We start from the raw sequence: 16,937 nt of genomic DNA on the forward strand, positions 1-16,937 counted from the left end.
ATTTGGAACAAGCTGGACAAAAATACAAAACAAAACAAATAGCAAAAAGCAAAATAGCAGACTTAGCTGATATAACCGGAACAGGATCAGTAGACAAGAGCACAGCAGATTAGCTCTGATAACTACGTTGCCAGGCATTGAACTGAAGGTCCAGGGAGCTTATATAGCAACACCCATAACTAACGACCCAGGTGCGGATAAAAGGAATGACAGAAAAACCAGAGTCAAAAAACTAGTAACCACCAGAGGGAGCCAAAAAGCAAATTCACAACAGTACCCCCCCCTTAGTGAGGGGTCACCGAACCCTCACCACGACCACCAGGGCGATCAGGATGAGCGGCATGAAAGGCACGAACTAAATCGGCCGCATGAACATCAGAGGCGACCACCCAGGAATTATCCTCCTGACCATAGCCCTTCCACTTGACCAGGTACTGAAGCCTCCGCCTGGAGAGGCGCGAATCCAAGATCTTCTCCACCACGTACTCCAACTCGCCCTCAACCAACACCGGAGCAGGCGGCTCAGCAGAAGGAACTACAGGCACAACGTACCGCCGCAACAAGGACCTATGAAATACATTGTGAATAGCAAACGACACAGGAAGATCCAGACGAAAAGATACAGGATTAAGGATTTCCAATATCTTGTAAGGACCAATGAAGCGAGGTTTAAATTTTGGAGAGGAGACCTTCATAGGAATAAAGCGAGAAGAAAGCCACACCAAATCCCCAACGCGTAGTCGGGGACCCACACCGCGGCGGCGGTTGGCAAAGCGCTGAGCCCTCTCCTGTGACAACTTCAAGTTGTCCACCACATGATTCCAGATCCGCTGCAACCTATCCACCACAGAATCCACCCCAGGACAGTCAGAAGGCTCCACATGACCCGAAGAAAAGCGAGGATGGAAACCAGAGTTGCAGAAAAAAGGCGAAACCAAGGTGGCGGAACTAGCCCGATTATTAAGGGCAAACTCAGCCAACGGCAAGAATGTCACCCAATCGTCCTGATCAGCAGAGACAAAGCACCTCAAATAAGCCTCCAAAGTCTGGTTGGTTCGCTCCGTCTGTCCATTAGTCTGAGGATGGAAAGCAGATGAAAACGACAAATCAATGCCCATCCTATTACAAAAGGATCGCCAGAACCTAGAAACGAACTGGGATCCTCTGTCTGACACAATATTCTCAGGGATGCCGTGCAAACGAACCACGTTCTGGAAAAACACAGGAACCAGATCGGAAGAGGAAGGCAGCTTAGGCAAAGGAACCAAATGGACCATCTTGGAGAAGCGATCACATATCACCCAGATGACAGACATGCCCTGAGACACCGGAAGATCAGAAATGAAATCCATGGAGATATGTGTCCAAGGTCTCTTCGGGACAGGCAAGGGCAAGAGCAACCCGCTGGCACGAGAACAGCAAGGCTTAGCTCGAGCACAAGTACCACAGGACTGCACAAATGACCGCACATCCCTTGACAAGGAAGGCCACCAAAAGGACCTGGCCACCAGATCTCTGATGCCAAAAATTCCCGGGTGACCTGCCAACACTGAGGAATGAACCTCGGAAATGACTCTGCTGGTCCATTTATCCGGGACAAACAGTCTGTCAGGTGGACAAGACTCAGGCCTATCAGCCTGAAATCTCTGCAACACACGTCGCAGATCCGGAGAAATAGCTGACAAGATAACTCCATCCTTAAGGATACCAACAGGATCAGCGACTCCAGGAGCATCAGGCACAAAGCTCCTAGAAAGAGCATCGGCCTTCACATTCTTTGAACCAGGTAAATACGAGACAACAAAATCAAAGCGGGAGAAAAACAATGACCAGCGGGCCTGTCTCGGATTAAGGCGTTTAGCAGACTCGAGATACATCAGATTTTTGTGATCAGTCAAGACCACCACACGATGCTTAGCACCCTCGAGCCAATGACGCCACTCCTCAAATGCCCATTTCATGGCCAACAACTCCCGATTGCCCACATCATAATTTCGCTCGGCAGGCGAAAATTTCCTAGAGAAAAAGGCACAAGGTTTCATAACAGAGCAACCAGGGCCTCTCTGCGACAAAACGGCCCCTGCTCCAATCTCTGAAGCATCCACCTCAACCTGAAAGGGAAGTGAGATATCGGGCTGGCACAAAACAGGCGCCGAAGTAAACCGGCGTTTTAACTCCTGGAAAGCCTCCACGGCAGCAGGAGCCCAGTTAGCTACATCGGAGCCCTTCTTGGTCATATCCGTCAAAGGTTTCACAATGCTAGAAAAATTTGCGATAAAACGACGGTAGAAGTTAGCGAAACCCAAGAACTTCTGAAGACTCTTAACTGACGAGGGCTGAGTCCAATCAAGAATAGCTCGGACCTTGACTGGGTCCATCTCCACAGCAGAAGGGGAAAAAATGAACCCCAAAAAGGGAACCTTCTGTACACCAAAGAGACACTTTGAGCCCTTGACAAACAAAGAATTTTCACGCAAAATTTTAAAGACCAACCTGACCTGCTCCACATGCGAGTCCCAATTATCAGAAAAAACCAAAATATCATCCAGATAAACTATCAAAAATTTATCCAGATACTTCCGGAAAATGTCATGCATAAAGGACTGAAAAACTGAAGGCGCATTGGAGAGCCCAAAAGGCATCACCAAGTACTCAAAATGACCTTCGGGCGTATTGAATGCGGTTTTCCATTCATCACCTTGCTTAATGCGCACAAGGTTGTACGCACCACGAAGGTCTATCTTGGTGAACCACTTGGCACCTTTAATCCGGGCAAACAAGTCAGACAACAGCGGCAAAGGATACTGAAATTTGACAGTGATCTTATTTAAAAGCCGATAATCAATACAAGGCCTCAAAGATCCGTCCTTTTTAGCCACAAAAAAGAATCCCGCCCCAAGAGGGGAAGAAGAAGGACGAATATGTCCTTTCTCCAGAGACTCCTTGATATACGAACGCATAGCGGTATGTTCAGGTACCGACAGATTAAACAGTCTTCCCTTAGGAAATTTACTGCCTGGGATCAAATCTATAGCACAGTCACAGTCCCTATGAGGAGGCAATGCACTGGACCTGGACTCGCTAAAGACATCCTGATAATCAGACAAATACTCCGGAACTTCTGAAGGCGTAGAAGAAGCAATAGACACAGGCAGGGAATCCCCATGAATACCACGACAGCCCCAACTTGACACTGACATAGCCTTCCAGTCCAGGACGGGATTATGGGTCTGTAACCATGGCAGCCCTAAAACAACCAAATCATGCATTTTATGTAAAACAAGAAAACGTATCACCTCGCGGTGTTCAGGAGTCATGCACATGGTAACCTGTGTCCAATACTGCGGTTTATTTGCTACCAATGGCGTAGCATCAATACCCCTAAGAGGGATAGGATTTTCTAATGGTTCAAGAATAAAACCACAGTGCTTAGCAAATGACAGATCCATAAGACTCAGGGCAGCACCTGAATCTACAAACGCCATGACAGGATAAGATGACAGTGAGCAAATCAAAGTTACAGACAGAATAAATTTAGGTTGCAAATTACCAACGGTGACCGGACTAACAACCTTAGCTATACGTTTAGAGCATGCTGAGATAACATGTGTAGAATCACCACAGTAGTAACACAAGCCATTCCGGCGTCTATGAATTTTCCGCTCATTTCTAGACAGGATTCTATCACATTGCATTAAATCAGGTGTCTGTTCAGACAACACCATGAGGGAATTTGCGGTTTTTCTATCACATTGCACTGAATTAGGTGTCTGTTCAGACAACACCATGAGGGAATTTGCGGTTTTGCGCTCCCGCAACCGCCGGTCAATTTGAATAGCCAGTGCCATAGTATCATTCAGACCTGTGGGAATGGGAAAACCCACCATAACATTCTTAATGGCATCAGAAAGGCCATTTCTAAAATTAGCGGCCAGTGCACACTCGTTCCAATGTGTCAGCACGGACCATTTCCGAAATTTTTGGCAGTACACTTCAGCCTCGTCCTGCCCCTGAGACATAGCCAGCAAGGCCTTTTCTGCCTGAATCTCAAGATTGGGTTCCTCATAAAGTAAACCGAGCGCCAGAAAAAACGCATCAATATCGGCCAATGCCGGATCTCCAGGCGCCAGCGAAAAAGCCCAATCTTGAGGGTCGCCCCGTAAGAACGAAATAACAATTTTTACTTGCTGAGCGGAGTCTCCAGATGAACAGGGTCTCAGGGACAAAAACAATTTGCAATTATTCATGAAATTCCTAAACTTAAACCTGTCTCCGGAAAACAGTTCAGGAATCGGTATCTTAGGTTCTGACCTAGGACTTCTGATAACATAGTCTTGTAAGCCCTGCACACGAGTAGCCAGCTGGTCCACACTTGTAATCAAGGTCTGGACATTCATGTCTGCAGCAAGCTTAAGCCACTCTGAGGTAAAGGGGAAGAAGAAAAAAAAAATGAGAGAGGGAAAAAAAAAACTCAGAATCTTCTTTCTTGTAATCCCTCTTTTGCAATGCATTACACATATAATACTGGCCTGGCAAACTGTTATGACCCCAATGGCGAGGGTCTCAGAGGAACGTGGAAGTCTGCAAGATACAAAAATCCAGCTCATAGGGCAGTGGTAACTGGGTTGACCATATATCTACTCCTAACGCCAACACTAGAAGTAGCCGGGGATCATTCCTACGTTGATTCTAGATGACACGCGCCAGCCGGAGAATCTAACTACCCCTAGTAGAAGAAAACAAAGACCTCTCTTGCCTCCAGAGAAAGGGACCCCAAAGCAGGATAGAAGCCCCCCACAAATAATAACGGTGAGGTAAGAGGAAATGACAAACACAGAAATGAACCAGGTTTAGCACAGAGAGGCCCGCTTACTAATAGCAGAATAAAGAAAGGTAACTTATATGGTCAACAAAAACCCTATCAAAATCCACACTGGAAATTCAAGAACCCCCGAACCGTCTAACGGTCCGGGGGGAGAACACCAGCCCCCTAGAGCTTCCAGCAAAGATCAGGATACAGATTTGGAACAAGCTGGACAAAAATACAAAACAAAACAAATAGCAAAAAGCAAAATAGCAGACTTAGCTGATATAACCGGAACAGGATCAGTAGACAAGAGCACAGCAGATTAGCTCTGATAACTACGTTGCCAGGCATTGAACTGAAGGTCCAGGGAGCTTATATAGCAACACCCCTAACTAACGACCCAGGTGCGGATAAAAGGAATGACAGAAAAACCAGAGTCAAAAAACTAGTAACCACCAGAGGGAGCCAAAAAGCAAATTCACAACAGGAGTCTTGGCCTGGACGCTAAGTGATACTATAGTTAGAGACAGTGAGAGGAAGTGTGGCTGGGTGTGAGTTGTGACCAAAGAGACAGTGTGTGTCTCTAGAAGCAGTTGCACCCTGCATAGGTCAGATAGGGCAAGGCAAGCTGTACCGGTTGCCTGGAACCCCCGAGTAGTCCGCCTGTGATTCTAAGTGATCTGATGTTAGAGTGAAAAAGAATATTACTGTTACTCTACAACCACTAAGCTCTCTGCCTCAAATTCAAAGTATAACCACCAAGCTTAGCGCCTCAATTCCTGTCCTGAACACTAAATGGTACTGTAGTATAAGACAGTTTGTGGAGATGTGGCAGGAGGTGAGTTGTCAACCGGAACAGGGAGTCTATGACTTGGGATAGTGGTGAAAAAATGAAGGCCTGCACTAGTAGAACTAAGCAAACAGACAGTGTGTGTATCTAGAGGAAGATGCTTGAATAAAATATATATTCCTATCACTTTACAAGGTCTGACTAATCAAAAGAATTCCCCACTCCCATTAAAATCTAACTTTTTTTGTGGCTTGAATATCCAATATTGTGCCAAGTGAGCAAGACTGGATAGGTCAAACAAAGCCCTCTCAATAGCCGGATTGTGTTATGAATTTAGCTCGTGCTCTCAGGAACTGTAAGTGCTGCACTGGCTGGCCTCATACTGAGTAATGTGTAAGTTTACCCTGCAATGTCCTTAATGTTTAAGGACAAAGACGCCCACAACTGCTGGCCGACTTACAAATTTATTCTTTGATAAGGCCCAAACCACACTTCATTGAGGAGATTTCAAAAGTGAATCTTATGAAACTCAGTTTAGCAGTTTATGATTAATTAACTCATTCCTTGATTTTTGAGCTTAGACCAATTTCTTTGGAGTTCAGTTGGGGCCAAAACTATAAACAGGAATCCGGACAATCAACTATTTAAAGAGTAACATAATCTTTATGCATTTCTTTATATTTTGTAGACTTTATGGTGGGAGTCCGGATCCTGACTCCCGAGACCCTCACCAATCGTTCAAAATACGGCAGAGAAGTGTGCAGTGCAGGAGGCACAGTACTCCGTTCTGTGTGCTCACTCGGACAGGAGCTTTCCACTCCTGCTTCCCTCTCTGCACACTTCTCTGACAACTTTTCAGTCATTTTTTGAGGGCTTCATTTCTGTAACCACCCACCAATCTCCAGGCATGAAAAGTGCCTGCAAAATTGAGGACACTCAATTCTAAACATTTTGCAAAATATAAAAAATGTACAAAAGTTTAGTTCTTCAATATTTTCGTATGTCCACATATTTTGCCCTTTCTCATATATTAACCATTAAAATGTACCTTGCATAGCCTCTAATAACATAACCGCCCAGAAAGCTGAACTGTCTTGCCCTGCCAGTAGCAGGAGACATAAAACCTGGGCAGAAGGCAGGGACCTGCAACCAATGAAGACCTTCACCATCTATACAAATTATATTTGCCAAAGCTACTAGGAACTAGCAAAAAATAAAATATAGCAGCCCTATTTCCCAGCCAGACAATAATAAAAGTGAATATAAAATCCAAGAAAATGTGTTGTCGATAGGATCAGATAAAGGAAAATGTGACTGCTAAAGAAATTGAATGGCAAACCATTCGGAACAGTAAGAAGAAAAAAAAAACCAACTATTGGATATCAAGGAAATATAATTAAAAATGGTATAAATATATAATAAACCAAAATATACTAAGATGATAAAATAAAACATGCCTTTATTAAATATTATTTGGCAAACAGTAGCACTGATATAACGTGCCTGTACTCGGAAAGCAAATACAACAATAGATTAAAAATACATATGTATTATCATACTACTGAAAAAAAAAATATAGAGAGCAGCGGGGCGGACAAAAAAAGGAATAAAAAAGGAGTATAAAATCATACAAAAAAGATTCTATAACCGTCAGAAAAAAAGGGCGATGGTGTGCACAATAATCTATCCGAGAATATATGTATTATTATAATATATGTATGTGCAATGAACACCAAAAATATTTACTAAATGTGCTAAAAAAAAGTGCATTGTGCAAAAAATTGTATATATGATATAATATAAAGATCAAAGTATGATGACAATATAGTTAAAGAAATGTGCAAAAAGCAGAGTGTGGGTGATATAACATATATACATACTGTATATCTCCAATGCATACATTCACTGCTCACACCAAAGTTTTATATAGGATTAAACGATGGTATGTACCTTTAAAGGCCGCCTCTCCAAGTAAAGCGCACCCCACAGGAGCTGCTATATATATTTATATATATATATATATATATATATTTTTTTTTTTTTTCAGTTGTATGATAATACATATGTATTTTTAATCTATTGTTGTGTTTGCTTTCCGAGTACAGGCACGTTATATCAGTGCTACTGTTTGCCAAATAACAAATAAAGGCATTTTTTATTGTATCATCTTAATATGTTTTGGTTTATTATATATTTATACCATTTTTGATTATATTTCCTTGATATCCAATATTTGGGGTTTTTGTGTTTTTCTTAGGCACTGACAAAAATGTTTTTTGTAAAGTGCCGTGAGAAAGAACCCAACAAAATTGTGATCCCATCAATGAATATTATTAAAGAGGATGATCACCAAAAATAATCTGGTGCAGTGATCAATTGAACAGAGCAGATTTGGCTTTTCTGATCCATGGTGATCAACTGTTAATCTCACAGAAAGTCCAACAGCAATGCCCAACTTTACTAATGCTCATGTGCTTCAATGGACATAAATCTCTACATCTATTGTAATATTTGGTAGAAATGCTTCCCAGGATGTTGGAAACTGTTATAGCACCAGGAGAGACAATCAACCCCATAATACAATATTGGCCAAAGATTACAAATGAAATTATAAATGTTGTTGTAAATGGTATTGGAATTACTTTTGACCATACATTAAATGCTGTGGTATTTTCATTATCCATTCTTTCTTCTTCTATTGTTTCAATAAAGTAACGAGGCACTAACTTAGTAAATTAACACAGTTTGTAAATATGTTTCCCAGCAATATGTGCTCCTGAAGGATGATGATGGAACTTGATATTCTGATTCAAGGATGATTTTTATTTCAAACTAAAATACAACCGGTTTCGACTTCTTGGAGTCTTCCTCAGGTGTAATGTCATGCACCCAAAAAGGTGAGTGAATTCACACTGAGTATACACCTTCGGAAACTAACTGCTACACTCAGAAGTCTGCGCTTCCCGTTTCTCACCCTATAATCCCCTCTTGTTTTATATATAAATTAACACAGTGAAATCCATGATAGCAGAACATGGTTGCATATATCTCGAGAACCATGATAAGTCTACGACTCTTAAATAGGTTCTTGATTTGAACAATCCCTATTTTATTAGATGGTTCCTTGACAATAGGTTGATCACAAAGTGTCCAGATGCTGGCAGCTCCAGTGATCAGGTATTATTTCAGGAAAATCTGACAGTAAGTATTCAATCTCTCTCCCTCGCCACCACAGAGGAATGAAGCGTTACACAGTGACCATTCACATCAATGATTTGTGTATAATGCAGCAGAGGATAAGACCTCCAGACCTTTGATGCCCACCATTAATCCATTCATACCTGTCTTATTCACCAACCACCCCCAATTTCTTTGCCTCCAGCTAAATACTGTTGCACCCTCCTTGACTATACAGTAAGTACAGTATCCTACCTGCATCAGAGATTCGTGGGGCTTTTCCAGGTCCAGCAGGTTGAGATTTCCAATGACCGGCAGAGGCCTAGGTCCAGGGGGCATCTTTGCTGTGCTCTTCTTAATTCCATTTATCCAATAGATATATAATGCAATGAAAATTGAAAAGTATATTAACACATCGGCTCTAGCCAAAAAGTAGGCAATAAAAGCCATAGCGAAGTACTGGTAAGAGTCCGTTCTGCTCCTGTCCTTATATTTATACACTTGGGGTTATTTTTCTTACATGTGTTAATCTTTACTAGGACACAAATAACCAATAATAAACTGATTGGCCCATTGCCAGTTACCTTCGTCAGATAATCTTGGCTTAGATTGCACAATCTTGTCTTTACTTACATAGCATTATGCATTTCATCCAAATAAATGTTGGCCAAGTGTATTATAAAGTGATGTGTCCAGTGGATAAAGGAAAATGATTTTGCAATTTTTTATCTTATTTGTTTTTCAGCTGTACCAGCGCCATGGGGTAGAGTTCACATACTAATATTTGGGGACACAAATTAATCTATTCGCAGTAATAGCAGGATGAACTTTATATCTATTGTGCTGGAGTCTTTTGCATTAGATTTAGTGTATTAAAGGTTTTAATAAATTACCAATGTAATCAGCTAAACAGAATTTTTGGGCCTAATATTGAAAAGATTCTCCATATTTAGAGATGTCTGACAATTACATCTATGAGAACCTAGAAGTTGCATCTCCAACAGTGGTCTACATTGAAGAAAGAGAACCTCATCGAAAAAATTGTGCCAGATTCTGCCACATAGGACATGACCTAGAATATAAGCCCAGTATTAGTAGATGTTTCCTCCTCACCTACAGTAATAGCTGTATTGTCTTTCATGCAGGAGGACCAATGCAGCGGCGCCGTAAAGAAATTGAAAACATTTTTCTGCCTTCCATCATGGATTGCGGCTGTTCAGCAGTGATGAGATTAGATCATCATTGGGGAACATTTCGAGCAAGACATTGTGCTGCATTTATCTTGCAATAACGCAAGATAAATGCAGCACACTAAAAAAGACACCATCGCCTAGTCTGCCCAGTCTGCGACTCGGGTGCAAATAGTCATTACAGATCCATGACTTGTTCATTTTGATGAAAGTTAAGTGGTCTACACTTTCAGGGGACAGTCTGATGTGCTTAGAGGATAATCACTCCAAAATTACTGGAAGAAAAAACTTTACTTGGAGGATATACATTTGTATCATCATATTTGCATATGGACTGATCACACAAAAAATATATTTTTTCTTTCTTTTTGTTTATTCTTTATGTTTTTATTTTGTTCTGTTTTTGATTGAGTATAAGTGCACTATATTGGTATTATCTATATACCTTGTAATGAGTGACTTTATAAGCAAAGGTCTACTCAGTGTTATACACAAGCTGTGGTCACTTGGTTGTGCTGGGGCACGTTTTAGATATTCACATTTTGTCTAGTTGTTTACCCTTCAACTGTGCGGGGGTAATTTACCCCATTTCAATACACTATGAAACAATATCAAATCCCTGCGAAAAGACTCAAACCACTAATTCAGCCTTATTCATTCTTATGCAAAGTGATGCTTCATATCAATATTCCTCCACCCTTTTATTATTAACCTCTTTGAAGAATCTGTAACATAATAATTATCCTTCTAAATGGCGCTCTGTCATATTTGGTGTATTTTTGTGTAAATAGGAACCTTTTACCTTGGTATATTTGGAATCGCGAACAGCGCATGCGCATAATGGAGAGATTGAGGACAGTGAGTCGGAACACTGACTTCCGACCAACACTTGACTAGCGCATGCGCACTTTAACCTATCTCCCTGTGTTAAGGCGACTCTGATTCATGATGTTTCCGGGCAAATGAACTCCCGTACATGCGCACTGACGAAGACAGGACTCCATCCAATTTAGCTCATGGTCCGGACCTGACCTGACTGCCGCACATCTGGTATGACTCTCATGGATATTAATGATTATTTATTAAATATAAAAGGATGATATGCAACATTCTCTGCTACTTACCTTGAGGAAGACACATTCCTGTGTCGATACACTTGGGTCCATGTACCCACATAACCAGATTGCTTGCCTTACAGGAATGACCAACTGACCGAAATAGGCTTAAGTATGAGCTGCCTTTGATTCATGTTTACATATATCCTTCTTAGAAAATTCTTTAAGGAGATATAAACATTTAATGTTTGGATTATATTCTACTTTACTATTAATCATGGATGCCATTTAATAACAGTGGCATCAGTATATGTATACATGGTGTTTGGATATGGTACGGTATATACTACATCTGGTTTTTTATTGGACTATTTATAATAATCCTTTTGATGATCTATAGCTAGCAATTTATTATTTTTGTATTATTGGTTTGTGGGTCTATGCGTATTTGACTCTGTATTATGGATCAATTTCTCAGTGTTACATCCATTTGGGATTTTTAAGTGTTTTAAATGAATTGTATGTTGCTTTTCAATAAAATTTGTAATTTTTATGGTGATCCCTTGTTGTCTGCATATTCTTTTTCTTTGCGGTTCATGTTCTACATATGAAGTAGGTGATCCCAATAAGTCATATTTGATAGATGGTGCCCGCATATATATTTCATAAGTCTGTTGTTGAGGCTGACTTTTCATAAGTCAGTCTTTCTAGTGGTGGCACATCTGCATCACGTTACACGTTACAGATCTACATCTCTGGACCAGATATCACCTCCCTACTAACAAGAATCCCTCAATGTCTGTCCTCTATTTCATCCTTTTTCTCTGCTAGATTTCTAAAACTTAACATGGACAAAACAGAATTCATTGTCATTCCCCCATCTCACGTGACCCCCCCAACGAACCTATCCATTACGGCTGCCCACTCTCCCCAGTCCCACAAGCTCACTGTCTCGGGGTAATCCTTGACGCTGATCTCTCCTTCAAACCGCATATCCAAGCCCTTTCCATTTCCTGCCGCCTTCAACTCAAAAATATTTCACGGATCCGTACATTCCTAAACCAAGAATCTGCGAAGACCCTAGTCCATGCCCTCATCATCTCCCGCCTCGACTACTGTAACCTCCTGCTCTGTGGCCTCCCCTCTAACACTCTCGCACCCCTCCAATCTATTCTAAACTGCCCGACTAATCCACCTGTCCCCCTGCTATTCCCCAGCCTCTCCCCTCTGTCAATCCCTTCACTGGCTCCCCATTACCCAGAGACTCCATTACAAAAGCCTAACCATGACATACAAGGCCATCCACAACCTGTCTCCTCCATACATCTGTGACCTCGTCTCCCGGTACTTTCCTGCACGCAACCTCCGATCCTCACAAGATCTCCTTCTCTACTCCCCTCTTATCTCCTCTTCCCACAATCGCATACAAGATTTCTCTCGCGCATCACCCCTACTCTGGAACTCTCTACCACAACACAACAGACTTTCACCTACCATCGAAACCTTCAAAAAGAACCCGAAGACCTACTTCTTCGGGCAAGCCTACAACCTGCAGTAACCACCGATCGACCAACCACTGCACAACCAGCTCTATCCTCACCTACTGTATCCTCACCCATCCCTTGTAGATTGTGAGCCCTCGCGGGCAGGGTCCTCTCTCCTCCTGTACCAGTTATGACTTGTATTGTTCAAGATTATTGTACTTGTTTTTATTATGTATACCCCTCCTCACATGTAAAGCGCCATGGAATAAATTGCGCTATAATAAATAATAATAATAATAATAATCTGCATTATTGTAATACTGCCATTATTGATTTGGAAGCCAGGGAGGCGTCTTGGTAGGATCAGGTTGTGGACATTTTTGGACTGAATGGTACCATTGTATTGTCAGGTGCAACAAGTCATGATGGGTTTCAGAAACTTACACAAAACTTTAACAAAAACGCGATGGAACATTAAAAGTTTAGAAGGGTACAAGAAATTGAATTTTATACCTCGAGGATTGAGGGTTCAAATTTTTCCTGCATGGGAGGTCAATAGTGACTTTAGAGATTCATGTGAAAAAGGTCTGCAGAAATGTTCATGCATAATTATAGATATGTTGATAGAACAAGATCAATTAGCTCTAACCCATGTAAAAAATGAGATTAGAGACAGGGAGAGTAAACTTGACCTTTATGACAGAAAAGAACAGACCCCTTTAAAGAAAATCTGAAAATTACTCTTGACCGTTTTGAGAAAGAAATAATTTGAGGTAAAAAACAAAAGTTCCAAAGAGATAAGACGGATTATGACAACCAAAAGTCTTCAGATGGACACATCATGGAAATAAGCGGAATACCAATGTTAAACAATCGGATAAAAGGAGAGAGGGAAATAAAGAGAAAATAGACCCAGTTTCAAGCAATTTTTTATCAACAGACACAAACGATTGTGAAAGCGGCACAGATGGGGGAGAAAAAAACCAATAAATCAGAAAAAGAGATCAAGATACTTCAGGGAATGGTCACCTAGTTTCAAACGGGGGACACGCTTCAGGAACCAGAAACGGAGGAACTAAATCTGGTAGGAAGACAGAGACCTGATAGGGGTGAGTTAAGAATTATTAACTTATCAACATATGCTTTATCAATGACTGATCTTGCACTACTATCAGTAGCGTAGCTACTGGGGGGGCAGAGGGGGCTGTCGCCCCAGGCCCAGTGTCATGAAGGGGCCCACCCGCACCCATTCCCCCTTCTGTTATCAGGCCGCACTGAGGGAGAGCGCGGCATATTGCCTGCTCCTCTATCTTCCTGATATGCTGCACGCTGACTGGCACAGTGGCAGAGTCCTCAGTGCAGTGTACTGTGCGGCAGGAGCTCACCTAATAAGATTTTGACAGGCTCCGCTCCACTCCTGTGTGCTCACCTTCATGCACGCTGGAGCTCCCCTGGGTTCTAATGCTCACCGCTGATTTACCTCAGACACTGCCTGGCCATGTTTGACCTCACCTCATGCTCTCTGCCTGCAACACTTGGTGAGACATTGCAGTGCCATCCATGAACTAGCTACAGTGCCTGCAAACTCCATCTGAGGGCTAATTAAATTCAGGTAAGGCTGCTTTCACACTAGCGTCGGTACGGGGCCATTGCGCTGCATCGGCCCGACGTACCGACGCATACTGTGAAAAAAATTCCCATCGTGGGCAGCGGAAGCAGTCTTACGACGCTTCTGCTGCCCCATTGTAAGGTTCGGGGAGGAGGGGCGGAGTTTTGGCCGCGAATGCGCGGTCGAAAATGGCAGACACGATGTGCAAAAAAACGTTACATGTAACTTTTTTTGTGCAGACGGTCCGCCATAACACAACGCAACCATCGTTGCGACGTGTGGCACTGCGATGCAATGCATCGCTAATAAAAGTCCATGGAGAAAAAATGCATCCTGTGGGCAACTTTGCAGGATGCGTTTTTTCTCCACAACGACGCATTGCGACGTACAGTGCCCGACTCTAGTGTGAAAGTAGCCTAAAGGTCACTGTGGGGTGAATGTTAGAGCATGGGGGCAGGGTGGGCACTGAAGAAGTGGTGGAGGGAGGACAGAGGCCTTATTATTATACTTACTATAATATTGTTTAGTGCTCTGCACCACATCATATGCAATAAGTGCTGTTTGGGGGGGGTGATGGGGGCTTATTATTCTTATAGGCAGGGTCTTATTATAAGCCCCAGCCTGTTAGTATAACAAGCCCCCATACAGTAACCATGTTGTGAGCTGCATTATATGTAATGCAGTCATTATAAGTGACTTATTATTGTTATAAAGTTATTAAAGCTCTCCTGAGCGGTGTTACAGGCCGCTCATAGGTTATACAGCGTCTATCAGCACCGTCTGTAGTGTACCAGGCAGACATGTTTGTCTCTATAAGGGTCGATGCACACAGTCAGTAAACGCTGCGGTTGGACGCTGTGTACTTGTGCCTCGTGCAGATGTTACAGCATAGTGGATGGGATTTCAAGAAATCCCATGTCCACTATGCGTCCATAGACGCCTGCGACGCCCGTGGTTTACCTGTGGAGACAGATATGCGGCGCGTCTTTCCAGAGCGTGCCATGTCTATTTATCCAAGATAAATGTCACCTGTACAATGTATTGGATGCGATGAATCGGCACGGTTCAGTGAACACATGCGGAATCACCTGCGTTCAATAGTGGCAGCACTTTGGACACATCGGACATGTGCTGCATCCAAATCGCTGCCAATTACTGTAACGTCTGCACATACCCTAAAAATGCAGTGTTTCATTGAAAAACATACTAATAGCTGCAAGGGAGTGAGCGGCGCTGTGCACTAGTCCTACAGACAGGTCCCAGGTGGGTTCTCCCCTCCGCTGACAGTGCAGTGCTGTGCACTAGTCCTACAGACAGGTCCCAGGTGGTTCTCCCCTCCGCTGACAGTGCAGTGCTGTGCACTAGTCCTACAGACAGGTCCCAGGTGGGTTCTCCCCTCCGCTGACAGTGCAGTGCTGCGCACTAGTCCTACAGACAGGTCCCTGGTGGCTTCTCCCCTCCGCTGACAGTGCAGTTCTGTGCACTAGTCCTACAGACAGGTCCCTGGCGGCTTCTCCCCTCTGCTGACAGTGCGGTGCTGTGCCCTAGTCCTACAGACAGGTCCCCGGTGGCTTCTTCCCTCCGCTGACAGTCCGGTGCTGTGCACTAGTCCTACAGATAGGTCCCTGGTCGCTTCTCCCCTCCGCTGACAGTGCGGCGCTGTGCACAAGTCCTACAGACAGGTCCCCGGCGGCTTCTCCCCTCCGCTGACAGTGCGGTGCTGTGCACTAGTCCTACAGACAGGTCCCCGGCGGCTTCTCCCCACCCACTGACAGTGCAGTGCTGTGCACTACTCCTACTGACTGGTCGCCAGCGGCTTCTCCTTGAGTGCTGACAGTGCAGTACTGTGCAGTGGGCCCATCATACTGTGTATAGGGCAGCTACGGCCCCCTGATACTGTGTATAGGGCAGCTGTGGAGCCACCTTGCTACGTATATGGCATCTGTGGGCCACTCATACTGTGCATAGGAGAGCTGTGGAGCCACCCTGCTATGTATAGGGCAGCTGTAGGTATGCTGTTTTTTTCTGTACATGGTAAATCAAGTGAATTATGCCAAGTACTGCCCATACAGTGGGGTTTGGGGCCCATATCTACACAGGGGCCCACCGGGGGATTTCCGGTTTCCCTATGGGCCAGTTTGAGCTTGACTGTACTGTAATCTATATGTTCTGCAGTAGTGGTATCTAGCACCATGTGGCGGTAATAACAGCGCCTTTTTTTATAGAGATTTATTTTCAGTAATACTAACGTAATTAGCAGTGGTTCCCCTATGCCGCCAATTAGGGTGTGCCACTATAGTTGTATACAGGGTTACCTGGCTAGGGGCCCACTCAGATGTTTTGCCCCCCCCCCCCCGAGGTAAACCCCTAGCTAAGCCTCTGACTACTATCTAAGGGTTTATTATTCTCACCAATAAATGTGCTAAATAAGTTCGATTTAACAAAAGATTTGTATCTTTTCTGTAGGCAGTTAACGTTCAAATTATTATAACAGCAACCTTCACTTATAGACAATTTACCTGAAAATGACAGAAAAGTACTCGGGGATCTATTAGATCTTTTGGAAGAAAATGAAACCGGCCGAGGTAAGAAAAAATTCACAGGAAGGTTACCATCACAAGCAACCCCCTCATTTACTTTGTTCCCAGCTGTACAAATATTTTTTGATACAGCAAGTAGAGATGTACGGAATTTAAAGATTGATAAAAATAGGCAGAGTAATCTCTCAAGAGAGGAACAGGTAGCACTCTCTAAATTGAAGAATAATGATCTTTTATAAATAAAGGAGTTGGACAAAGGGGGGAATATCGTCCTATGGCCCAAGG

General features: G+C 43.2%; 1 protein-coding gene across 1 annotated transcript in view; it reads right to left on the minus strand.

Annotated features, from left to right (window-relative positions):
* Nucleotides 1–9,239, minus strand: part of LOC143785742 (cytochrome P450 2K1-like) — a 53,280-nt gene extending 44,041 nt beyond the window's left edge. Inside the window, exon 1 of the mRNA XM_077274834.1 lies at nucleotides 9,030–9,239. Within this exon, the coding sequence (XP_077130949.1) occupies nucleotides 9,030–9,224 (195 nt within the window). The 5' untranslated portion in view covers nucleotides 9,225–9,239. The remainder of the gene's footprint in view (nucleotides 1–9,029) is intronic.
* Between the last annotated feature and the right edge of the window lie 7,698 nt (nucleotides 9,240–16,937).

The sequence above is a fragment of the Ranitomeya variabilis genome, chromosome 7, assembly GCF_051348905.1.
Source record: "Ranitomeya variabilis isolate aRanVar5 chromosome 7, aRanVar5.hap1, whole genome shotgun sequence".
NCBI lineage: Eukaryota > Metazoa > Chordata > Amphibia > Anura > Dendrobatidae > Ranitomeya > Ranitomeya variabilis.